Consider the following 27,574-nt stretch of genomic DNA (forward strand, 5'->3'; position numbering starts at 1 on the left):
TAAATATCCCCACACATATTTATAAACATACATACACACACACATACATACTTCATATATCTAATTATCATGCCTGAAAAGGGGTAGGGAACCCTTCTCCAATATTCAATAGTTATATTTTATAATTATCTTTCTGCATTAAGAATAGTTAGTGTTAAATATGTAAATATAGCAGTTAGAATATTATCTAATATAGAAGAGATATATATATATACATACTCACACTCACACATACACCCACACAAATACATATATACTGCGAATATACATATACACATCTACATATAAAGACTACATTTCAGATTATCAATTCTTCCAGGGATCCTATAACCAAATATTTGCTTTGGTCCATGCAGAACAGAAGAAGGCACAAATGAAAAGTGGTCTTGCCAGCTCAAACAAACCGCCTGATTACGAAAAACTGCAGGCCAAGCGCCTGGAGTTGGATGAAATTGGGCGAAAGGTAAATTGTATTCATCAGTATCATCAGCTCTCCTAAAACAGCAATGTCATTATTGAGTCTTGATACATTTGATAAAACAGGAATTCAGCAAAATTGAGAAGAATACACAACAGCCGTACTCATTAGCCGCCACAGGAAGCGTGTGAACTGAGGGGTGATAAAAGCAGCATGTCTTCAGTAGTAGGAAATTGTGCAATTTATTTCTTTGTCTCCTTTTGGTACCTCTTTCATGCACAACACACACAGTAACAGGATTTGACTCCACATAAAATAGGCATTGCATAACGTTTGTAGTTCATCCAGCGACATAGAAAACAGCGGTAATATCACTGCCACACAGACTAGAATTAACATGAATATTCATTTGGCTGCCCGTGGTTTTTCCATAAAACTGTTTGAAGTTCCGAGTCATATGACTCCGAGCAGAGCAAAAAGTTAATGCTTGGGGCAGCAGAGATTAAGCTGTTAGACCTGCCTTGTTTTAATTGGTAAACTGTGTCAGTAGTCTTACAGCATCACTATGGTAGCCCATGGCTCCTCAGAACCCTGCTTTCTGTATGACTTAGATAAGACTGGGCTATGCTCGCATTTGGTCGCTCCTCTTAAAGACATTCTTCTCTCGCATCTCCAATCAGTGACATAAGATGTGGTTCGAAAACATGACATGAGCACGGTACCATTTGTGCTTTCTTTGAAGAAGTCTCAGTTAGTAAATGCTAAGCCCTTAGCAACCCAACAATACGCTATATAAATGTGTGTGAGTGTTGCCAAAAAAAAGAGAAACAAACGTGTGCTTCGTTTTTGTTGGTGTCATCAGGCAAATGAATGCGATATTGCCACAAGCTCTCCAAATGTATATGTTTTTTAATGTTACTCTGATAATATGTAGAGCCCACGACTTTATTAAGAAAATATGGATGTGCATAATTATAAGACTCCAGTCCCGTCTTCACTGTTTCACTCATTATTTGCATACTAGCGTTTTGATGTAAATGTATGAAACAGCATACAAATACCAATACATATACGTTATCGTACAATGAAATGTTTGAATTCAGTTTTCACATCAATGAAAGAAATAAGTATTATAAAAATCATATTGCTACAAATAGGTAGGTAGTTTGTCTTTGCTACAGCTTTCTGAAAAACATATTTTAAATTGTGTTAACCTCAGTTATAGCTCCACCTACCTTCAACCGGATCATGTTTTGTTTGCCGGATTCAGGAGAACTATCCGTGGTACAATTATGTTCAACATAATAATGTGCTTTTACAAAAAATTTTGGTATATTTAGGGAGGCCACAGGCCCTTTTCAATAAACACATGCCGACATGTCATAGTTAGAGAAGTACACGTGTGAATAACAAAAGAATGATCGCTTGATCCAATTGAGCTTGTTTTGAGTGCTCAGCTACAGGAGCCAAAATACTCTTCATTGTATTATTTACTTTACCCTCCTCTTTTAGAGCAAGAGTCATCAACCTTTTGGATTCTGAGAGCTATTTCAAGTATTCCATGTAATACCATGGACTACTCACCATAAGGTCAAAATATCTGTACTTGCCACGGTTTTTCAAAGTACAGATTTTTATATTCATCTTTCTTTATCATTAATATATTTCTTTATTGAAATCTGACAGCAGTGAGCTTTCATATAACCATTGTTTTGCTACGTATGGGTGATAATCTATTGTATACAATGACAAAGACTGACACATTGTCACCATAACAAGCAGTAACAGTCAGGTAATATATGCATTCACATTATTCACAACCGGTTCAGGTTCTATAGCAGTATATTTATGCTGATAGTGGAGACCTGGGTTACCATTGCACCTTTCACATCATTTATCAGCAGATTCTGCCTTCAGATTCTGGCCTGACTTGATAGATTTTCTCTACTATCTCTGACAATGGGCATCAAAATTAGACTAAGAACTCAATTTTTTTGTTTTTAAAGTCAACTGATTTTTTTTCCAACCAAATGTATGTGTGAACATACACTGAGTGTGGCATCTTGACTTTGTTTTTATTAAGTGATGGTGAACCCCAATACACATTCAAGCTGTGGCATTCACTGCTGTAAAAACATGTAAACAGAAATGCTCAAACCAAACAAGGTTCAAGCTTGAACAAATTTATTTATAAAAACAAAGCAACTCCACTACAGCAAAGAAAAACATGCTGGGTTGAACAACACCAATTACGGTGGATAAAATTAGCTGTTACATAAACAGAACCAAGCATAAGTTTAGTAAGTTTAACATAAGTTAAATACAAATTAAATGGGGAGGTAATGAATCTTATATTGTGTATAGGGTAACTGTTCTTTTATTTATCTGTGTCAGATAATGATGAAACCAAACATGACGGAGGTTTCTTTCATGTCAGATTTTCTCTTCGGTGTCAAATATGTGATGACTCATCCTCCATTCAAAGGCTTTTGTTGATTTGACATACAATAGTAGTACATATACCGTTTTGCAGGTGCACCAACAGCAACAGCAGAATTTTCAACTTTGTTAATTGATAATGCTTTTATGAAGAACGAGACAAAAGCATTTGAGACATGTGCACACAATAAAACTTATGTTATTGTAATGTATGTTAATATGTCTGTGGATATACCAACATAATCTTTGGCACTGACACAGATCAACGGATATTAATTTAAGTCCGAAACTAAATTATTTTGCCATTAAAAAGCAGACATTCACCCAACAATACCATCTATAAAATGCCATGAATCACATGTAAAGCTTTCATTTTGGTAGGACTTCTATTATGTAACATATGCAGTAAAAAAATGAGAAACCAGTCAATCATGTTAAACACAGGTACCTGACAAATCTACTTAAGTACACTAATAAAATACATATACTTAGTCCATTCTCACTTCTGATGGCAGAATTGATGAGTTCTGTTAAGGTTATGTACCGACATAATCAGCTGTTGCACATCAGGATGTGGCCATATGGAAGCGATATCTACCTGTTTTGGATGTCTATGGATGAAGCCTACTCAATGGAAATATTTTTTTTTACTCATTAAAAGTTTTTTTTAAATCCTTTTTTTCGGTGCAATGATTATTAAACGTGCGGGATTTGAGTTTGCTCGTCACTATTGGGTAAATATTGAGACACTAGTTTTGAAGAAAGGAGGATGAGTGAACTTAAGAACACACATACTGTCACCACACTTGTGGTTTTCCTACAATTCAAGGTGTCACATTTAAAAAGGTCCATTTGTGGTGCAGAATATATCAAACATGGTGCATTATAACGCTGTGAGAGCAGTGGATGTAAACAGAGTTTCCAGAGATGTATTTTAGATGTATTATCGTCCTCTGAATAACAGCGAGGCAGCATAACTTCTTGATTTTTATAACTCAGGACCTCCATGTGAATCTCAGAAGAAAGCATGCAGTCCAGCCAATTTTGATATTTGATAAAGATGAAACCTTTTTTTTTTTTTTTTTTTACATTTTCAGCCTGTAAAGCCTCAAGTGTTGGAAATACCACAATTTTTGTTTATCACTGTCAAGAATGTGCCTCACTGATAAGAGATGTGAAAAGCATGAGAATCAGACTCCGAATCTGCGAGAGCTGGATTAGGAGATGAGCTCGGCTGATATGAGAAGATATAAAAAAAATAAATGGTCATACAGTATATATACTGTACGTCCATTGTTGAGTGGTGAAAATAATAATACAAGTGATAAGAGCAATGAATGCCATGTAGCCATTATTATGTAAATAACAATAAGTTGTTCTCATGCACATTAATGTGTTTAAAAACGTTCATTAGTGAAAGGGAAACGGGGAAACTGGTTTTGTGGTTACTTCCGGACTAATAAGGATGAGCATTAATTGATTAGTTTCATTTGGCGCTGTGAAATGAGAGATTAGTTAATGTAAGTTGATGTTTGGCTTTAGGCACAGTTTGTGCAGTCTCAACTGAGTCATTAGACATTGTGTGCAAATGAAGATTACCTATAATGCACTGCGCCTGGAATAACATTTTCGGCCCTTTTACTTCCATTGTCGTACAGTTTTCACGCTGGGAGCGATGGAATTAAGCTACAACAAAATTGGCATCACAGTGAGGTTAATATTATATTTTCTTTGCAGTAACAGCAGCATCCTTCAGACCAACTCTGCATATATTAGCACCCTTAACCCCTTTAATGTTCCTGCTAATCTGTAATAGATTGTGCTGATGTGTTAGCCATGTGAGATTGTCTTTTGTACAATTATCTGAGCCACTGCTCTGTATATAAAAACACTGATACGACACAATGAACTGCTGCACTGAGAGCACACAGAAGGCGGGCCGCGATGAAAAAGAGGAATAAATGAGAGTAGATTAAGACTTCTACCTCCCCTTTCCTCCCTTAATTACATATTGCATGCATGTCATGCATGTTTGTGCATGATTATTTGAAATTTGTACCGTTTATTTTGCTTTCATGCTTCAACAGTAATACGGTTTCAGCTGAATTATTTGTGTTTATGATCCTCTTGCACTCACTGCACTAATAAAGACCAGAACAAATGCTTCGAGCAAAATATTGCTAAAGGAGAAAATAATTCACTCTGCTGTGTTGTTTTGATGTTACTTGCAATATAATAATTTCCACGCTTCATTTTAGTTCTGCTCTTCCTGCCAAATGGTACAGATAAGTGATGCATTAAGATGATTATGACAGCGGTTTCTCAAGGTAGTGGAGTTAATTGCAGGTGGAAATAATTGTCATGACATACAGTGCAGTATTCCTTTTTTTTAATTCCGTGAATTTTGCAGGCACTCTAAAACCTGTGTATTCTTGCTGTGCATTAAACCTTTCTGTTATAGGTTGAAAAGGCTCGCTGTGCAGCCAAGGCAACCAAAGAGAGCTCCATGTTACGGCAACATAGACAGGTGTGGAACGGAGAGTGGTCTAGGTACGCTCAGAAAGGCTGAGTAAGAGCCCCCTCTTACTCCCTGTCATTATCTGCTGCGGTCTTCTGAATGTGCTATTACACCATGCAACCATTCCACTTAAGCCTTGTTGCACCCAGACAGGAACCTGCGTGGAAAAATAGGGTGGACAAGAGTAAACCCCAGGAGGTAAAAAAAATAATAATTTAATCTTTGCTGAGAAATACAGGAAGAGGAGACATTTAAGCCCACTCATCAACTGTGGTGACATTGAATTAGGGCAGTAATCAGATAAAAGTGGGAGGCTGTGGCTTTGTAGAAGCAGAGCGCGTACTAAATGGAAGAAAACTGTTTGTGTCCGAGCTGAAGCAGGAGTGTGGTACTGGGGCCCCGGCAGTGTCATGCCTTGTGAAGTGAGAAGGGCAGCACTAGCTCTGGGGTGCAGCTTGTTTGGCTGCGTAATGACTGTGTCTGAGCCACCCAAGGTTAATGATGTACACAAGCGTGAGTCTCCGTAATGAGCCTGGTCATAAGGATGTGCCACCGCTTGCAACTCTATATATATCGACTTAAATTATTGCGAGATTCAAAAGCCACATTGTCGAATGGGAAAATAAGCAAGCCCATATCTCATGTCAACCCCTGGGCTAGTTAGTGAGAAGTAAACAATTACCGTTGCTCCTTCCACATGCCTGGTAATGTGATGCTGCCCACAGCTAGAAAACATCCTGCCCACAGCCTGTGCCACACTCTTGGAAAAAAACCCCACCAGTGAGGTCGGTTTGTGTAATGAATGTGAGAGTTGACGTGGCTCCAATCCCTAAAGAAACCATAGCAAGAGCAGGCCTGTGAAATAGAATGTGTATTATTATGAGAAACCTGAAGCTTTACTTGAGATTTAAAGTTTTTTTTCACCATTACATATTTCTGCTTCAATTCCCCGTAAGAGGGCAGACCTAGAAATCTAGATAGAAAATTAAAGAAGTGCCTGTTTGGCTGCCTCAAAGTTAAGGGATTACCACTGTAAGCCACTGCAATTTACACCTTCAATTATACTTTTTACACAAGATGCCCCTCCCGCTGCAAGTCAGAACGGAACATCACTCCTACGCAGTCGGGTTCAAGACTAAACCTCGAATGAATTAAACAAATTGTCCTATATTCTTGTAGATTAAGCTTCAGAACAACCTGAACTTGTTGAAATGACTTCTGTGATTGACTTGATGCTTGCATCGATACACCATCAATACTAAAAAATATTGTTCTGAAAAGAGCCATTTTGAAGAAATAATAAATGAATAATTTTTTTTAACATTCCTCCAGCAATGGTAAGGGAACAGATAGGACATTCCTGAATAAAGTCACAACTGTATTATCCTCTTACAAATGTTGTCCATTTAATGTTCCCATTAGTAATCAGGAGTCAACACTTGGGTAGATTACTCAAAAAGAGAATAGAGAAGAAATGGTAAATGGAGTTCTCTTATATAATACTCTTCCACTGATGAACAGTCCCCGAAGGCGTTATTCATTCCACATTCACCCATTCACGCACACGCCACAGCTTATCCTTTGAATTTAGCACTAGAATTAGCTTAGCGACACTCAGCGAGCAACAACATTTGTCTCATGGTTGACCCGTGTTCTTGAATTTACCGCTGTGGTGGTATTTAAGTCCATTTTTCTTGTTCTTTTTAAACAGGGAGAACGCCGAGAATAATTTTCTCAAGAGGATGAGACAAAGCAGTGTTAAAGACTCTGCCGTATTTTCACTTCAGGAAGATGGTAACTCCCAAACTAACATTGAGCAACTGCACGGCACCTCAAGTCTCTGATATGTAATATTTGCTTTCTTCTACGTTTTTGGTGGTTAGAGCGGTCTGTTGCGAGAGATCGGGAGTCATACAGGATGGCTCCCGTGGAGCCTGTCTGTCCCCTGAGAGATGATCTGCGCTTCAGACCTGGTGAAATACAACAGCAGCAGTTGTCTGCACACCCATCAAACTGTGAACAGGTAATACAGCAGGTACAGTATATGAGAAATAAAGGCATCACTGAATCCCTCCCCGTAGCCATAGTAACAAGGATAGTAATGACCGACCTTAGTGCTTAATTCAGCAAAAGCTTGCCGACATCCAGAATTTCTGAAAATGGAAATTTATATATACATAGTATTTATGTCACCTTACAGAATAGAAAATTCTTCAGCCTTTGAAAATACTAATTTGTATTTTACATGTTTTTGTTCTTAGTTGTCGATAAACCATCTATGTTTGATCACAGCACAAAACAAAAGTCTATCTTAACTTTGCACACGTTCTGCAGGTACTAGATAAAAAAAAAGAAAAAAAAGAAAAGTAACTTATGCACATCCAAATTACAAATTCCTGCTTTTTCCCCACAACAATCTCAGCGGGTGCACTTTATTCTCTGCCCATGAAGCTCTTATTTGTGAGCTACCCACAGTCCCAAAGTCATCAATTCTGTCTTTGACTCTCTGAGGCTTTTTGCAGGCTCGAGAGATGAATGCTGAGATTAAGGAGTTAGCTGGGGTCTTTAAAGACAGACCGCACTTGGAATGAATCTTCTGCCAGACATTTTGTCGGCTCAGTGTTGCTCACTCATGCTTGTTTCTTTCCCATGACCTCCTCTTCTCTCACTGGCTCACACACACACACACACACACACACACACACACACACACACACACACACACACACACACACACACACACACACACACACACACACACACACACACACACACACACACACACACACACACACACACACACACACACACACACACACACTGCTACTACTACTACTACAATACCTTCACTTTTAAGTCCCTTCAAACATCTTTTTTTATGTTGCCATTCCTTTTTATCACTGCTTCCTCCATCAAGTCAATGAAGGAGAATCTATGTAATTAAACTGTACAAATACTGTATTAATCCCAGAGGGAAATTCTTTCATGATTACATAATTTACATCAATAGTAAGGAGTTTAAAGTGCTATAACGGACTACAACGGAGTACAGTAAATAAGGCTTATCCCATGCTATTTTTCTGGCTGATAAAGTTGGCCACATTTCTGGCTTTGCCAGATGTGGTTTTAATGATTAGGATGAAGCTTAGACTGGATAAAATTCTCGTTTTATATTTCTTACAAAAAGAAAAAAGAATCACGACCTTCCCTAATCCTTATATTATAGGTGGTAAATGGATTTCACTTATATGGCACTTTTCCACTGCTTGAGCAGTCCCCAAAGCACTTTACACGGTTAATCACATTTAAATTCACACACCAACGGAAGCAGCCGCCATGCGAGGCGCTCAATCCGAATACTTCAACACGTCGACAGTGGGAGATGGGGAATCACACTTGCAACCTTCCCATTAAGAAACAACCGCTCTCCCAACCAAGCCACAGCTGCCTGTGTATTCACAAAGACGTCACATAGTGGTGTAGTGAAAGCGAGAAGTCCCTAAGTTTAAGTACTGTCTCAGATAGCTTTCTGTAGTTTTCATCCTCTGGGCGTGGGTATTCTCCAGGTCTCCACTGATGACCCTTTATTGCCTGTAAGTGCAAATGTAAGTGTGTGTAGATGGATGGATGTAGGGATGGTGACTTCAAAATTGCTCAGTGAGTGAGTGAGTGAGTGAGTGAGTGAGTGAGTGAGTGAGTGAGTGAGTGAGTGAGTGAGTGAGTGAGTGAGTGAGTGAGTGAGTGCCTGTCATTCCTACAGTGATCTGTGATGGATTGGTTCCCCGTCAAGGATGTACTCCGCATTCACCTATAGTCAGCTGGGGTTTAGCCTCCAGCCCCCCACTTTCGTCCATCCATCCATTAGTTACAGCTGTTACTACTCATGTGGGCTTTATGAGTAATCATATTGAATCAGAGGCAACATTGCCAGGCTTTCTTTGTGTTTTTCTGTCACAATTGGCTCCTTCCATCTTTCTTGTCTTTTTTCGAGATGCCTTTTTTTCAGTCTTTCATCTGCACTGAGGCATGATGTCCATCAAGCAGCTAAACACACTCATTCTTCATTTATATAGCTTCAATTTTCATCCATTGTAGTGAAACAATGGATTCACATCCTTTCTTTGTCCATAATAATGTATTTACATGTCATTGTGGATTGAACTATTACTTATTATGATTTACTTAAATTTTTAACATTCAAAATAAGGAATATCTTTAATATGTCTTGCTCATTCAGGTTTAGATCTCCTCTGAGCTTATAAAGACTCAAGGACATTTCTTTGCACGATAAACTGAAATCTTGGCTTTCGCCACTCAAATGTACATAATAACATTTCATTAAATCGAAGCACTAATGCAGTAGGTGCTTGAAAGCTGGTAGCACCTAGAAATGAAGTCAATTTAGATTTTCATTTGCTTTTTCCCGTCACTTCTCGTGTGCCAATTTGGTGAGGCCCTCATGGAAATACCGATTGTAATTGTAGACAGTGAAGTCATTAAAAGGTGCTGACTTCCAGGGTTGAGACTACCGAGTATGTGACCGTCTGTCTGATTTTTCACAAGTTTTATGCCAGATTCTTTTCCTGATGTATCCTGAGCAGTTGGGCATCAAGGGCCACAGAGGTCACCCATATGTATTAGGATGTAAACCAGGTAATTTCCAGTTACAAGCTGTTTGCTCTATTACAGTAACATTTTTAAAATCAAGAAGAATCTCTTGATTACTATTCGGGGTAAGCGCCTAAATGGCATAGCTGTGAAAAAAGAAGCAGTTACATCAAAGAAATACTATTGCAAGTGACTTCAAATTAAAAAAATATATATATATTTTTTGAAAAACTAGTTTTGGCATAGTACACATTTCTTTCTTTCTTATGAATGCAATGAGAAACAGTTATTTTTTTCCCCTCTCCACCTTGTTCACAACTTGGCCAATTAACACATTTTCAAAACATATTTTAACTGTGACTAGTGCCATAACATTTCCATAAACAAACAGAGGCACATTTATTTTTCAGTGTAATTATAATCATATTTTGTAATACAGTGAATGTGGCCTCATTGTTAAAAAAAAAACAACTATTTCCAACTAGATGTTTTTCTTACTTTAATATGTTTTTCTTGGAAAAAAGCTGCTGATCACTTGCTAATAGTGAATCACTATTCACAGTTTCATAATCCAGACAACAGAAAGGACATAGGTTAGGTGATATTAAAGTAATAAAAACATTGTGAGACAATCCTCCTCCAAGCGCTATTAGAACTTGTAGCCAATTTCTCAATTTTATTGTCTTGCCTCATGCTTCCCTTCATGAGACTTTTCTTTTTTAACCTTTAGGTTCATTTGGTTAAAGACCAGCAGGATGGCATAAATGCAGATCTTCATGCGGAGAACTTGGACTTGGAGAGGAGGATCAAGGACCTGAAATTGGAGGTACGACTTGTATTACTGAAGTTCTAGTGAAGTATGGATTGATTTCATTTATTTATTCATTTTTTTTATAGTTATACTCCCAACATCAAATATGCCAATGGGCTTGTTTGTGGAGTGACTTAACTGTTAGAAAATTGATAGATAGATAGATAGATAGATAGATAGATAGATAGATAGATAGATAGATAGATAGATAGATAGATAGATAGATAGATAGATAGATAGATAGATAGATAGATAGATAGATAGATAGATAGATAGATAGATAGATAATATGTTGTGCAAAACGGTTTGGGCAACAAGTGAGATGAATCAAAAAACAACAGTGTTCACTGCTCAGATATTTTGAGTTTAACATTATGACACTTTTAAATTTTCTAACGTGCTTTGGATTGTTTTCTTGGTTTAGGCGCCAGACTCTTTACAGATTCACTTTACTGCGCCAATTGTTGCGACGCAGCATGTTCTTCTTTCAAACTATTCTAACTTTGCATTTTATGTGTTGATTACAAGACTTGTATCTAGTTCTATTCGTCTACTGCTATATGTCCTAAAGACAGATTAGATTACCCTACACTAATTGTTCAATATTTGCCACCTAATTAAGTTAGGAGCTCTGATCAGAGCTGAATAGCAATGAGGAAACATCATAAAGATATACAGTTATACAACCTTCTACAGAGATTGTCATGGTATCTTTCTTTGCAGAAACGTCTCACTCCAGATAATTTGGTGACTACCGAAAACATTCCAAAAGATGTTCTGGATTCGGACTGCCCCTACCCGGAGCTGAAGGACTCGTTAATTCAAGCCTTCCTCTTTCTGTCAGAAAAGTATCAGAGCAGGTTACAGAGTCTTCAAGAGCAACTTCAAACAACTGACAGGTGGGCCTCAAGAGAGTTAGACTTTTGACTTTGCTCCTTAACATCCTATTGAGTGCTTGCAGATTGATTGAATGGGGAAAATGTGGTTAGAATAAGTAAATGCAGCAAGTTCCTAACTATTGTGTTGCATCGATTTCAATGAGTACATTTAAAAGCCGAACAGATCAAGATCAGTGATTAAAATAACAGCAGGGCATCGACCCCGTGTAGAGGAGCAGTCATTTTACAGTCCAGACAAGGGGTATTTACCATTATATCATGACAATGTCTTAAAGCTCCTTTATAATGTGATTGTTATTTCCACGTAGTTCCTTTCATTGTGCTGTTGTATACCACTCCCATTTTCTATTTGTAGCTTTAGGAAAGGTAACTGGAGGAAGGGGAAGCATAGTTTCTGTATATTCTTCATTTTTATATTACCGTAATCATGGATTTGTTTTAATTCAATGCAGGTTCTGTGGCTGGTGTCCAAAGGATCATGAGCAATTCCTGTTCATATTGTCTCACTACACTTATGGCGTACCTAACTACAGAGAGCTGCGCATGGACATGCTGTTGAGAGTGTTCCCTGGGAAGACAAAACAAGAACTGGTATGTCCTTGGGAGACAAATAAGATGTGTTTCATTGTTAATTACAACACAGTTAAAGTTAACATGCAGAAAAGATGTTGTCTTTGGGTAAATGTTGAGACATGTGCATAGACAGGTACAGTAGATACATACCTGAAATGTAGTACAGACCAAATAATCTAACTCTCTTCAAAGTTGCATATGTATATTTGGGATGCTAAAACATATATTGGAGTCAAACTGATTGGGAATTTGCACCATTTCTAACTTACATGTTTTTAGGCATATTAATGAGTTACAAATTATTTGTAAGCAGCCTGTTTTAGAGGGCTTCTATTCCCCCTCACCTTGTTTATAAAGCTATCCAGCGCAACAACTGTTTCACCTTCTGGCTATTAACAAATTCAGAGTCATGTGCCAAACTCAAGATCAAAATGTATCTTGCTGTAACTGTATCCTCTGGAGCAATTATTACTGTCAATTGCAATTCAGTCTTTTATACTTTTCTGCATGTGGCACAAAACACACATACTTTACGTTTGCATGCACATACTGTAAAGTAAAGCAGCATCTAATATTGACACACCCATCTGAGAATGCACCTCCCCCCTGTGTCGGAGGCAGCCCTGCAGTGAGTCCCACGCTCCCTCGCCAATGTAGCTGAGTACCCTGAACGAAGCAGACAGACACACAAATAAGCCTGGACAATCGTCTGCTCGGCACGCTGCAGGATGTGCCGCGTCACCCACTGTGGACGTTTGGCTCAGGCCACTGCCTAGCATTGCCATGACAACCGCCGGGCCCTTCCTCTCCTCCGTCACCCGTGCCCAGAGACCTGTCCTCATATCAGTTCCAGCTGGGTGCTGCATTTAGAACTGTGATCATTCAGCCTTAGGGGTGGGGGCTCGCGAGCAGGAAAGATGTCTCTCTCTCTCTCTCTCTCTCTCTCTCTCTCTCTCTCTCTCTCTCTCTCTCTCTCTCTCTCTCTCTCTCTGTCTGCTCTACACTTTCTCAGAAACAGACCCAGATAAGTCTGACTCCACCTAATTCAGATATTACACTTGATTAAATTCACATGTGCGTAATCAGTGGGACCTATAAATTGGTTTTCTGAAACCTTTTTAATGAAGTGCTTAAATGCAAATCTGCGATGAGTACTCCAATAAAGGAAGCCATAATTTTGTAGGGGCATTCTTGGGATTTACTTTATCTGATACCTCAATCTAAATGAAGTGAATTAAGTATGATGCTGATTACTTAGCTTCAAGGCTGGACTCCCTGTTTGAACTGAGCTCTGTGCTTGTGAACTTTCAGCTCCATTAGAAATAAAGTAAAAAAAAGCAAAAAAGAATTGTGACAGGCTGCAGTGTGGCTAGGGCAGATATTGTATTTGTTCATGAAAAATGTTTCCCATTACTCTTCCACACATTACAATGGTGTGGATTTTCAATTCTTTGCACTTTGGTTCCAATTTGATTATGTTTCTTTGGAGTCAGCATCTCAGCGCTTGCCTTTTTCTGTGCCGGTTCTTAATCTTCAGCAAAGGAACATTAAAGGACTGTTGTGGTTTGAGCTGAAATGTTTTATTTTTTGCCATCATTTTAGGGTGATGCCATAATTATTCTATGCTCTGTGTGGATTTTCCTCAGTAAGATAGAAGGTGAGAGCAGAGGCAAGTGGCTTGTAGGGTTCCTGGTTGATGAATAAGGATCAGTGGTCATCTTCGATATATTTCTCTCCCTCTGAGCTTTCACAAAATGCCCCAAGCAAAATAAAAGAACAGCAAATGTTTTTTGTTTTTTTTCAGCGATGCTTTTTTGCTCTGGGCATTTTTTGTTTTTTTTACATTTTCTGCATGAGTTTGTCTGGCCATGGACTGTAAGTGCAACCCGTGTGTCATTTGCTGCAGCATCCATCAGGTTTTCTATGCCGTTTTCACTGGCAAGTGCAACAAACCTCTAAGAGTCACTAACATCAAGTAGTGGTACTCCAGCTAGCTTTGAGTGGACATCTCCCCCTGCTGGATGGGGTACTTCATTGTCTACTCTATTATCTCCTACAACTAAATAAAACCTGCAGGATTTCATAGTGATGCCCTCATTGTGTTTCACGGGAATAGTGAAAATAATAATTCATACCTCTCAGTATCTCTGACTTCATGTGGACATTTTTTATCTTCTCTTCTTTGTAATGCTGAGTTCTCATGGAGACAGCACTCCACAGAGGAAACGATGGTGTTACAGTTCAACTAGGTGTTGTGACACTTCACAGTGTGAAGCAGACGCCATCTTTCCACAGACACTAGAGTATCATGATTAAAGTGGATATACGCCTGTGTGCTCTCAAACTTTGAATGCATGAAATATGCAAGTCATGGATACAACACACACTGTGTGGAGGGTCGCTCTCTTATAAAACAACACAAGGAAGGTAAGGTTGAGAGGGAGACAAGCAAGGGAACGTGAGGAACCGAGGGTGGCTCTTCCCCGAGTTCTTAAGTTGTGCATTAATAAACAGGATTTGCTTGACTGCCTCTGACACTTGTGTTCCGTTGGCAGGCCTGTCAGCTCACTCATTTTCAATAAAACCAGTCAGCCGTCTAATGCCTTCCCACCGTCAGTTAGCTGCTATTAGCCCATAGATGAATATCATTCCCTCTGTTCCAATGAAGCAGCCAAGTGGCGCAGCCTCTGTGAGCGTTGACACAATGATGAATAGCTACAGGCAGCCCTCACACAGAAAAGGAACTGTTTTCCTTCACTGCTCCACGAAAAAGACCATTTTATACTCCAGCAGAGGTAGATTCTACACACGGTTACCCTGCTGGGACCTGTTGCCATTCTTACAGACAGTGTATCTCAAAGTGGTATTTGAGGAATTCTACTACCATATGGTCAGTACGGTGCAGCACAGTGGCTCATGGAGGAGAGTAACCATTCAGGCTGGCATCCTTTGTTATCACCTTGTCTGTTCCTCATGTTTATCTCCTAAGTCTTTTCTTCTTTTTTTTATCTTCATTGATTATATTTTTTCATTGCATATACTTGATACTTTGTTAATCCAGTTGAGAAATGTCTCTACCGAATTGACCCATCAGTGGGCGGCAAGAGTGTGGCGCTCCAAGGAGGTGGTAAGGGTCAAGGGTCTTGCTCAGGGACCCACGGTGGCGGCCTGTACGATGATACCTTTATGTCAACCCGTCTGTACAAATGCTCTTTCTGGTCTTGTCCTCCCAGTGGGATCATGAACGTGTGTGGGACTTTCAGTGCTTCATCCAGAACCAGCTGAGAGTGGTAGCCCAGCAATGGCAGCGAGACCAGGAGGGGCTGCGGTTCAGAGCCCTGGTCCTACTCCAGGAGGCTAAACATGCCCACCAGGCGGAGCTGGAGTTCCGCAGAGACCGAAAGCAACAGCAGGACCTCTGCTTGCATCTCAAAGAGAAGGTTTGTATCAGTTTTACCTTCATATCCAGAATATACTATATAGCGTGATGTCCTTTTCCTTCATTTCCTAGGAAATATTGCACGTGTAGGTAGGACATGGCCATGCGTTTAGGGGCCTGCAAAGCAGCAGTGTCTTACTGCCTGCTTGTGCACAGTGTATCTGCTGATTAGACCGTATATCACCAGACTGCCTGACAGCATCTCTCGCTTTAGCTGCCACTTGGGATGGGCTGTGAATGCAAACAAGCTAATAAGAATGGTCCCGCAAACATGATGTCGCTGTCTCTTCCGGGTGCTGCTACACATTCACACAACAAACAAGTTACTCATGTGAACAAATCCATGTGACGTTGATATAGTACTGTACAAATTGAATTTGCTTGCCCTGTGTGCTTTTTTTTTCTTCTTTTTTTTTTAATGCTGTGGTTGTCCCGTGGCTAAAACCCTCTGAAGTGTGATGTACAGCTTCTGCAGTCCGACACCAATGATTTTCACTTAGTCAAATAACAAAACAGTCTGGGGGTTTTTCATTACTGGCTTGCTGAGTGTAAGATTTGTTTCCTTGAGACTGGTGGAGTTTGCTTATTCTCACACATTGCATCAATTAATCATTAATTTTCTTAAAATTTCTTCAACTCTATATTGTGACATATTCTTTTGTCTGGAAAACTGTGACCTCTCTTTTTGTATAGTCATAGAAAACCATATAGAGGCCAGAGCCAACAGCTTGGTTTCATACCACTACCAGTGACAGGCATGTGAAAAAAACAATTGTTGATTGGTTTGCTTATGTGTGTTGTAAGTCCTGCCTTGGAGAACAATTTTCTTAAAACTGCAAATGACAATCGGCAACATACAAAAAAAACCAAACAAACCAAAAAATAACTCCTCAGAAGGAGGTAACAGCTCGGCCATTAACTGCTTTTTATGATCATTTCAACTTTTTATGTCCCAATTGCCATTGCTAACGGTTCAAAGCATAAACTCTGGTATCTTTGTGATAGTAACTGAGTAGTTTACCACCTGGTCAACATTAGCTTCTGGGACATCCACCAATCAATAGGCAGCTTGCACATTTTTTCACTTTGACTGATGTTTTACATCCTGTTTTACAGCACTTATTGTTTTTTACCTGCAAATACTAGGCCTCTAATATTTACACTTAATTTCTGTGTGCACTGTCAGTTTTACTTCAGGGCAATGATTACTTTACACCCTGTTCTCCCAGAATGGAGGTACTTCAGACACAGCTGCAGTGACTATGGCATAATAAAGCTATGCAAGTATAAAGACATCAAAGGTTTTTTTCGGATGATGGAATACATTATCGACGACAGCAGGGGTTTTCTTCAAGCTCCATTTTAATGTATTTCTGACAACAAGGGAGCCTTTGACTTTAGGTAATTTGGATGAACCCACAGTAAAAACATAAATGACATGCATATGACTTTGATAAACACATCTCCGAGTTTCACTTTCACTGCCCGCTGATGCAATAAGAAAAATAAAATTACACAGATTTCCTTTCCGATGACTTTGTCACATTCACACTTTGTGTTGATGTGCATGTGCACATATTTGAGTTTGTGTTGAGGCTCAGATGGATGCCCGTTTGCATCCAATCTTTCTTCTCCCTGCCGTTATCGTCACAGCACAGTAACACAGTGGCGAGGCAAGATGGATTCTCCTCCTGTTGCATCTGTTTTAACGCTCTTGGTTTCTGCAGCTGCTGCCTCTGATCCAAATAGCTCTCCTTGGCTCCTCTGTGAGTCCCTCCCATTGTATTCAGTGTCCTGTGTAATACGGTTTTGCGGCGGTCTGGCGCAATGCAGTGTGCAGGTCACGTACACGTTCAATAGAATGTATATTTTATTGGGGTCATCATGATACATAATTTAGGAGTAATTCATTCTCAGTCTTATTTTACAAATTCAGGTACTCCGGAGGATGGTTAGCAGAAAGGTGAAAAGAGCAACTCATTTTCACAAATGAGCTCAAATGAGACCATTTAAACCCAGAAACTGTCTAAAGCCGGAAAGAGTGTTTACCGTGGGAAAAGAAAAGGTTAAGAAATCAAAGGGTGGCGTCATGATGTGTGTCCGTTAGGCAAGCATTTGGTATTATTTATTTATTGTTTCTAATTTATTCAGTCGATATTAGGGTATGTTAGTAAGAGGAGCAAACATGAAACAACAGTGATACCCGAGCTCAAAGATCAGTGACGCTGCAGTGAAGGCTTCTTCTTTCATGTCGAAGTAGCATTAGCATCAAAGGAAAACTGAGGATGAATTTGTCTGGACATACATGCTGAAAGCTGCAGCAGGCTTTTTTCCAGCATCAATCTGAGGAGAAACATTATGACACACACGATTTAGGATCTTTCAGATCGTTTGCCAAACAAAGTCAAAGTCAAGTCATTGGTTGCGTTTTTGGGAGAAACAGAATTTGGGAAAATACGAAGCTCAAATAGAGGACCCATTTGACCTTTCAGCACCAGGGGACACTATGTAAATTAACATTAACATTGCACTTTTTTTTCTTCAAAGTTGCTCTCTTGTTTAGGTTCTGTAGATAGATAAAGATGTTTACCTAAGTTTACAAAACAAAGGGGAACATTTGTAATTTTTCGTTTTTATAGAAGATTATTATGCTCTTAGTATAATGGTCTGGAATTTGTTGGATATTCCTGTGCCAGATTAAGGTTGTATTGTTTTGGAAAAGGCAACCGTGCCACACGGTTCACAAGCTCCACACAGAACTGCACAGAACCAAAAAATGGCTGTATCTGCTGACACAGATGACATCACTGTTTCAAAAGTTCCTTTTTATGAGGATACCCAGATGTGACAGAACAGTGTGAGAATTAAAGAGGCTGTTTGCTGGTGAAGTCAAATTGAAATGGATGATTAAGCATGAGACATTGCTTATTTCACTCTATTTTATTGTTTGAATGCGGAGTCCTCTTTTCAAATCATCGGCTGATTGTTCTGGCTGCTGTAATTAGTCGGTATTGTTCTGAGCGCTACTGTTCATTCGAGCCTTTCATTCTGCCCTTGCTTTCATTTTAACTCCCGCTTATATCTCTCGCCCAGGCCCCTTTGATGAGTGATTGTGTTTCCCACATGAGAAAATAAAGCCTGGAGGGATGACAGATTGTTGCGACATGCTCAGGTGGGAGAAGGATTGGCTGGCCAACATAACACAAGTGGCACAATGACCAAAAAAGAGAGACATTTACAATATGTGTTCTTTTGTGGCGACAGCATATTTTCCCTTTTCCCTTTTCCACACAGTTCTTTGAAAAGTAGCGTCGTTGCTGAGTTAACCTGTGGCCACATGATATGTGTGTCCCATCTGCAGTGATCAGGATATTCTCCAGGCGCAGTTTTGGTGTTATAACTATCAGGTCGCTCTGGCGGCCAAACGGACACGGCAGGGTCTCAGTCGCTGACACAATGTGTGGGCTGTACAGTGTTTGAGCTGACAAGTCTCTGAGGAGTTAATCGCTTATATGTGTATAATTTTTTTTTCCCCCTGCAAAGTGGATAGAACCGCTATGGACCTCAGGAGAAATCAGATGGTGTGAGCTGAGGCAATACAGCTGTAATTGCATGATTTCACTTTTCTCCTCTCATAATGGACACGAGTTTTTGTCTTTTTGAAGATCCTGTAAATCTGGTCTATCATTAACGTCACTCAGGAGAGTGGCCCCACACATGGTGTGCTCTCTCTCTCTCTCTCGCTCTCTCTCTCTCTCTCTCTCTCTCTCTCTCTCTCTCTCTCTCTCTCTCTCTCTCTCTCTCTCTCTCTCTCTCTCTGATTTGTTATGGCCCACGTTATGATGTAATGGTGAGCTCTTTCTTCTTACGGCAAGAGTCTGTCTAAAGGTCCGTCTGTGTGGCGTTTACATGTCCTCCCCGTCTGTCTATCGCTCTGTGTTTGCCCTGCGATGAACCGGTGACCTCTTCAGGATGTACACCACCGATCAGCTCCAGTCCTCTCACAACCACTAATTAGGTGGTTTATAATAAAGTATTTGATTCATAGGTTTGCCTGATTTCATTTCGACCTTTGATAGAGAGCTGTGGTGGCTGCTGTGCTTTCCCTTAACAGAAGAAATTTAACTGTACAGTTATATGAACAAAGGATTCAGCACTCAGATAAAAAGACTATCCCTCTTTTGTTATTCTGACATCTTCGGTTTCTTTTGTGCCACCACAGAAAAATAATGGCATCCCATTACCATTTGAATTCAGAGAAAATGAGATTCCACTGACAAATTATTGTAGACTCTATATAATGACCATTTTCTTTCCTTTGTTCTTCCTGAAATGCTTCGTCACGTCTGCCTAAACAAGCAGATACGCTAAATGCATTTAGACACTGTGGATTATGAATCTTTAAAAGATATGTCTCATCTTGTTTTGTGGTTTTGTGTGGCCTCATCCAGTAAATGAACTTCAGATGTTTTTATATTACAGACTACTGGCAAAAAATGACAATGTCTCAAAACTATGCTTTACACACTCATGCTGTTTACACTTACAATCGCCCACAGTGCCGGCAGTAAATGTACAGGTATCTCATACAGGATAGGCTTTGCTTGATGGATGGTATAATTATGCGCAACGTGTTTTTAGGTTTCTTAAGAGAAAAGCAAGCACCTACAATATTCTCTGATTTATTTTTCTATACTTTATAGAAATTAATATTCTTTGAATAGCACTTTTTTTTCAGTCATTTTTTTTTCAACATTTAATACATTTTTGATACTTTACAAGACAGGCCACGGAAAAACATCACATACAGATGGAACTCAAGCCTCTGCATGCACTATATGAACAAAAAGGGAGAAAAAAAAATGGACTCAATTATCATTCCTGAAAGATTGTATAATAGCTGTATGGAGCTGTGTAAATGTACGTTGTGTGGAATTCCTTTAAGATTCATGGAGATCAGAGACAAAGATTTCTTGTTGATGTTACTAATGTCTAACAACTTTATGATATATTTCATACATAAGGCAGACGTGTTGTATGGTTGATAAAATAATGTTGCTATTCAGTCTCTACTATTGCACAACTTGTTCGTACTAATGTTTGTGTCTGTTATGTTTTTTTTTTTTTAATCTATGCATTTATATCTGTAGTTCTGCGTTTGGTAAACACTGCTCATGCTATTTCGGCTATATAACTGTTATTGGTTGAGGATGTGGTTTCTGTCTGTCTATTATACACTCAACACCTTCTGTCAGTACCGAGAACTTGTGAAAATGACGACTGGACGTTCTAATCGACGCTTCAGAGAAATTGTGCTACAATTGAGGATATAGAAATGTCTGAAGATGAACCGTGTGGTATCCCCAGCCTCAGAGCTGTTAAGTAGAAGTGGATGAGAGGCTGGATTGTTTAAGATCGTCTCTCAAACTCGCAGCTGCTGCTTTTTCTCAGGTGGACGTCAAGTGTGATTGACTTGATGATGGTGGTAGTGTTAATGCACGTGTGTGGCCATGCTAATTTGCAGTCAATTCCTTTGGGGATTCCTAAGCTCTCCTCTGACGGATCTGTAAATCTGTCTGCCTGGTCGGAATGCAACACTCCAATACCCGGCACGCCACAGTGAGGCGGCTGTATAACGAACCTGTCACTCACTCCCAGGCAAATATCGGACTCTGTGTATGTGTGTGTGTGTGTGTGTGTGTGTGTGTGTGTGTGTGTGTGTGTGTGTGTGTGTGTGTGTGTGTGTGTGTGTGTGTGTCAAGATGTATTTGTGGAACCAAAGTTTGTTTACACACTCATAATATGGGGACTTGTTGTCTATGTAGTTACAAAAAGCAAATCTCAATCAGGCAAATTACAAAATTTTGAGGGATGGGCATATTTTAAGATGATGGTTAGGGTTAGGGTGTAAGCCATAGTTATATTTGTGATTAGAGCAAAACCATGGAGAAGTAATGAATACACAATGTGCGTGAGCGTGCGTTCCTGTCTTTCGCATAGTGGTGTCTAAAGATTCGGAGTAGCAAATGGTCAGACACTCTACATTTGGGATATTTTGAAGTGTTAAACTGTTGTTTTATGCTTCAGGTTACAATTGGGGTGACTTGACACTTTCTCTCGACTCTCTCAGTGTTGGGAGGCTTACATTGTGGAGGTTGTATGTTCTCTCTGTGGATGTGTGGGCTTGTTCTTTTTCCCCTCCCACGCTCCAAAAAACATACATGTGAGGTAAAATGGTGACCATGAACTGCCCTTAGGACTGTGTGTGTTCAAGCTTGCTCGATTGCCTTGTCCAAGGTGTCCCTCGGCTTTGCTCATAGTCGGCCGATAGTGGCTTCAGTGACGATCAATAGACGGGTGGACTGATGACTAATGTTCGAGAGGTTAGGTAATGCATTATCTCAATGTTGCGTTTAAGAGACGACTCGGTGACGATGTTACCAAACTTCCACACATGTTCAAATTGAGTTTACACCCCTTTTCAGACTCATTGAAGCCAATTAAACCCAGTTGGAAAAGTGAACTTAGTTGCTTTCCACAGCCGTAACCTTTTTAAACTAAAATCTCTGTGCTCAAGTTTTCTTGGCATATTTTTGTATGGTCATCTGTGGATGAATATATCTGTTCTTGACCTTTTGAAAGCCCTATTGAAATACCTGACCCGAATGTTTGAATATCTCCGACTCTTGAATGAATTCAATTCAGTGAAGACCTTGAACAAAGGGGGGGGGGGGGGGGGGGGGGGGTTCTTTTTAAACGATTCGGTTCTTTGAAGGATCGAGTGTGAAAACCAGTCTTGACGCCTCTTCTGAAGCTAATGCAACACTTTGGCACGCCGGTCCTCTCCCTGTGCGTATTTCTTTTGAAAACGGATGTTGGTGGACAATAATATAGTTATTTGCATGTGTGTTTGTAGTTGCAGCAGTGGCGGGCTCAACAGGAGGAGGTGGCTAAGCTGGAAGCGGCGATAGCAGCAAGACATCGAGAGAAGGAGGAGGCCAAGTTAAGAAAGCAGCAAGAGAAACAAGCCGCCCTCAGGTCACAGCAGAAAGAAAAAGTAATGACATTTTTACATCTGTCACCACAAATCTGATGCACCCTTTTTCAAAAATAGTCACACTGGGGAATGAATGAAAGGTAAAAGCTTTGTTTTCACTTATGTGTCTCTCACCAGTTCAGTGCAGTAACATAAAAAAATGTGTTTCAAATACATTTCTTAACCTGTATAGTACCTATGTCCTTCTGATTTTTACATGCTAATGCAACTTGTTTTTATTTATTTAATGTCACTCTCACGCAGTCTATTCAAGCCTTTGTGTTCTTTAATAGTGTACAGTAGATGCGCTATGCTATAAATTTGATTTGATATGACAACAAGACGGCATACACGAATTTCAGTGTGAAATAGAAATTTTGGTAAAAGGTTTACGGGGAAATATTGTAAGTGTGATATTAGGTAATTTCTTACCGATTAATGTTAAAAAGCCTAAAATTTCAAATTTGAATGAGTATCTCATTTGATATGTAAGAATTAATACAAATCGGCATCAATAGATTCCAAAATAATGACAAAAAAAGGACCATTCTCCTCTTAAACGTGTCCAAATATAACCAAGTTCAATTAATTTATCATTGTAAATGAAATCTTTAAGTGTACTGTGGACGTATCACAAAGTCTTATCCTAATCCATTACATGCAGGTTTAGTTTTGCATGACATCTTTTGCATCATTAGCGTGCGGCCAGTTCCTTCAGGATACAGATAACTTCTCCAATCTTAGGACATAGCCAATGAAAAAGAAAAGGGGATTGTGTACTTTGTCACATTCTACATTTGTCAGTAGGCTTCAGACGGCTTTCCACCATGTGTCAAACATTTGTCTTAGAAAAATAAGTTATATTGGCTCAGATTGCTCTTAAGTCCTCAGCTCAGAAGTGGGGATGATTTCACAAGTTGTATTTGTCAGCTAATCCTAAACTCTTCTAGTGTACATGTGGTTGAGTATATGAATGAATTTCTATTGTCAAAAATAATAGAGTAAAACCGATTATTATTGTGTTATCAAATGTTAAAGAGTCTAGAGTAGAGTTACACATGTTCCACAGACGTTAATATGAAGAGTGATTTGATGGAACATTGGTTTTGCCGTCCTTGGAATTTATGTCTAGAGGAATTAAAACTGAGAGTGCACTGAAATCAAATTGACGGCATATGATAATACAATTATCTTGGTATTTTCATAATTTACTTGAGTGATTGAACTATCAGATACCACCATAGCAAAGCGTGGGTGTGTGTGTGTGTGTGTGTGTGTGTGTGTGTGTGTGTGTGTGTGTGTGTGTGTGTGTGTGTGTGTGTGTGTGTGTGTGTGTGTGTTTGTGTGTGTGTGTGTGTGTGTGTGTGTGTGTGTGTGTGTCCAACTGTTTAATTAACTCTCTCCTCAGGGGTCTGCCAGGAGAATATGGGCAACCTGAGACACTCTGATTAATGAGAACATTTAGGCATCATTGAGTCCCATATAATTTAGCACAATAGTCTGGGAGACATTGAAATATCATCTCATTCTTTCTATTTACACTTATCTGATTCCTGCTCCGTCTCAATCAATAGGACATGATGATCTTAGGAGTTCTGCTGGAGTCGACTCGGTGGAAGTGGAGCCATTGTTCTTGTTAACTTTGTAGTCATTATTCCTTGTTGGTTTTTTTCCCCCCGCAGGTCAAACAGTTTCATTCGGAGGAGCAGAAAAGGCTGGAGAGGCTGGTGCAGCGGTATCAAGAGCAACTTGATAAACTGAGGAGTGTCATGGCAGAGCAGGCGAGGCAAGATAAACAGAGGTGAGTGTTGCACCATGGGACATCACGACCTGATGCATCAGGGTTGTTTAACAATCCACAACCACAATCCCTAATTTATTTATTTATTTGTTTGTTTTAAAGCTACTCGTTTGCGAGCGGTGAATAAAGTTTTAGAATAGCTTCGTCATTAGTGAGCCAGTTTAAGTTGGATTAAAGCAGAACCTGTGCAACACGTCGTCAATCTGACTCGAAGCTGGTTGTCATGTTGAGAATGGTTGTCCCCTTCAGTCTTGAAGCTCCTTGACAAATGTTAAAAAAAAATCCAATGGGTTTGAGGTCGGGCGAATGTGGAGGAAAGTCAGCACTCCTTAATCTCAATCTTTAGGATGATAAACCACCTCAGAATTGAATAATGCCCATTACTGTGCTTCATTGTTGAGTTAATAGAGAGACTATCTCTCCCGTCCATCTGTTTACGTACACTTTTCAGCTTGCTTCTTTTCAGGTTGGGACATGTCACGCTGGCACGACATCGCCCTTAGGCGTTTCCTTGTTTCGAGGTTGAACCACAACACAGCCCCCGAGGCTACTAATACACACACACAGCCTTCTGTGGCTACAGCTGTGGGTGCAGGATGACATTCCTTACTGAGCCCAAACTGTATCTGTAGTGAGGTTCCTTCAGCGTGTATGGTAGCGCTTTCTTTTACTTTCAAATTATTGGAAGAATACAACTGAAAAAGAAATATTTCCAAGAAGGAGGAGCATTGTCAATGTCACTTAATCTGATGACATAGAAAGGTTGCAGAAATCTAAAAATGGAATCTTCAATTCACACGTTGCAATGTTTTCAGGTCATATTTTGCTTGTAAATACAGATGTTTGTTGTCCATAGCTGGAGTAAAACCAGGAATGGTGTCGTTTTGTGGATTGCACCGTCTAAACGGACCTACAGGGGGTTGCTCCTGTCAGTAACACTTGAACACAACTATGTGTATTGCTGAGAAAATGATGACTGAAGAAACCTCAGAATTGCACATTATAGTACTCAAGCAGCAGACACAGTTGAGCCCGAACATACCATCATGTACGTTTCATGAAAAGGCAAATGTTTCATTGTGGAGCCACTACAAACGGAAAGAATAAAAGGACTGATGTATATTTATGCTGCGGGGGGACTGAACCAGGACTGCAAAATGTTGTGAGGTTTATTGTTGTTCCAAAACTATATCTCTTTATATAATATACCCACAATGCAAGCTTGACAAAATTGTGTAACTTTGCAAGAAGACCCACTTTGAGTTCCTTGAAAAATATTTTGCTGACTCACAAAAGCAATAACTAAGAGCAATAAAAAAAAATCACTGAAGTGTAAGCTTTTCAATTAGAAGAAAATAGTGTGAAAATAGCTTTTTCTTTTTCTTTTTTCGCTGCTGCTGGTCCCTTGTAGGGTCAGTGGCGATGTGAACCCTCTCGAGGAGCACGCCCACAATCATCAGGGGTGGAACATGCTGAAAGGTTCCCCACAGAAACCCTGCTGTTGGGAGGATGCTAAATTATTTTTCCCCAAAACATTAAAAGGTCTCTGCTTGATGAGTTTCGTCAGCAGTTCTCCTTAGATGCACATGGTGATTACCATCACTACTGTATAATGGCGGTGACTTTGGCTGTGAGAGTAAACACTGACAGGAATGAGAAACTGAATTGTGTAGGGTGAGAAAGAGATTAAAAAAAAAAAAATGGTGATGGGAGAGGAGCTGCATTCTGGCAGCTCCATAAAACCCATCCACAGCCTGAGGCCCACTGTGTCAGGAGCGATAGGTAAAGTTGATTGTGTCGGTGGTAGTGGAAGAGAAGGGCTGTTCAGATCTGATGTCCACACCTCCCCTTCTTCTCCCTCTAGAGTACAGATTCGGGCGGAATTGTTAGAGCAGCGAAGGATGGATAGGAAGGCCCGGGAGCTTGAGCAGCAAAGAGAAGAACAAGAGAGAGAGAATCGTCTGCAAGCTCTCAGGAAACAGGTGGATCATTATCTGCCGTTAACACTTTCAGCCACTCGGATTTGTTCTGTCACTTGAAATCACTCAAAAGAGAAGAACCAGGACTCACCCTTATCACTGTAAAGGCATCACTGCCACCTAATGGCGCTGTGTTTTAAAGACAAATCCATGCCATTGAATGTATGTTTTGGGGATTTTTACCGAAGGTGGAGGTGGTGGCAGAGGCCGACCCAAAGAGGGTGATGGCGGATACAGAAGCCTGGAGGAGTCGACGCTTGGATGAAAATGGGTTTCACATCCAGAAACCCCTCTACAATGTAAACACGTACACAGACACACAGGTGAGGCATGATGACATATACTCTCCTTTGACATTCACCGTTTGCTCGGAAGATTTCAACGTCTCTAAAGCTGCGTTATCGTTTTATACTGCGCGTACCCCCAGTACCCCATTAGCTCGATTACATTCAGTATTCTATATGTCCTTTTATCTTGGGTGAGACTGACCAGTGACCCATTCAGGGGAGGAAGATTATGCAAGCAGCTTGACTGGTCATTGTAATATTTGTTCTCGTTTCCAGCACACAGCCTTGATGTCAATGCCTTTGAGTCAATCAATGAACTGTTGAATCCGTGTGCGAGTGTTTTTCTTTTCACCGTGGAGAAAAACTTGGGTTATTGTATAACGCAGGTAATAAATAATGATTTCAGGATCGGGATGGAGTTTCTCCTGGGGTTAAGTTGTCCAGCTTGTATCACGTATTAAACACGCTACAAACTGTGACCAGGTAGAAGTAATGTAAAACACCTGGAAGTCTATTATTCATTATGGTTTTTTTTCTTTATAACATCTGTTTTTCAGATTCTGTCTGACCCACGGGTGCGTGTTGAGTTGGCTCTGCGGGAGGCTGACATGCATCGCAGTCAATATGCCAAAGAAGTTCTGTCAGTTGTCAGGCCCCGTAAACCTCCGCGTCGAGACACCCAGTCGATACTGGAGTTCTAGTTCCTGTTTTGTTTGGGTCAGACTATAAATAAAGACCCCCCCCCCCAGATTTTAAGCATTTCATT

General features: G+C 39.9%; 1 protein-coding gene across 1 annotated transcript; it reads left to right on the plus strand.

Moving 5' to 3' along the window:
- Positions 1 to 373: 373 nt before the first annotated feature.
- Positions 374 to 27,509, plus strand: LOC308118676 (coiled-coil domain-containing protein 148-like; the record flags this gene model as incomplete). The annotated part of the gene is given in 14 exon segments (XM_080478186.1): positions 374 to 463; positions 5,319 to 5,408; positions 5,410 to 5,426; positions 7,087 to 7,169; positions 7,259 to 7,410; positions 10,714 to 10,809; positions 11,518 to 11,693; positions 12,146 to 12,284; positions 15,500 to 15,706; positions 22,622 to 22,762; positions 24,424 to 24,542; positions 26,407 to 26,524; positions 26,710 to 26,844; positions 27,366 to 27,509. Coding segments are annotated over 14 exon segments (1,707 nt in total).
- Between the last annotated feature and the right edge of the window lie 65 nt (positions 27,510 to 27,574).

Source organism: Lipophrys pholis (genome assembly GCF_963383615.2).
Source record: "Lipophrys pholis genome assembly, chromosome: 13".
Taxonomy (NCBI): Eukaryota; Metazoa; Chordata; class Actinopteri; order Blenniiformes; family Blenniidae; genus Lipophrys; species Lipophrys pholis.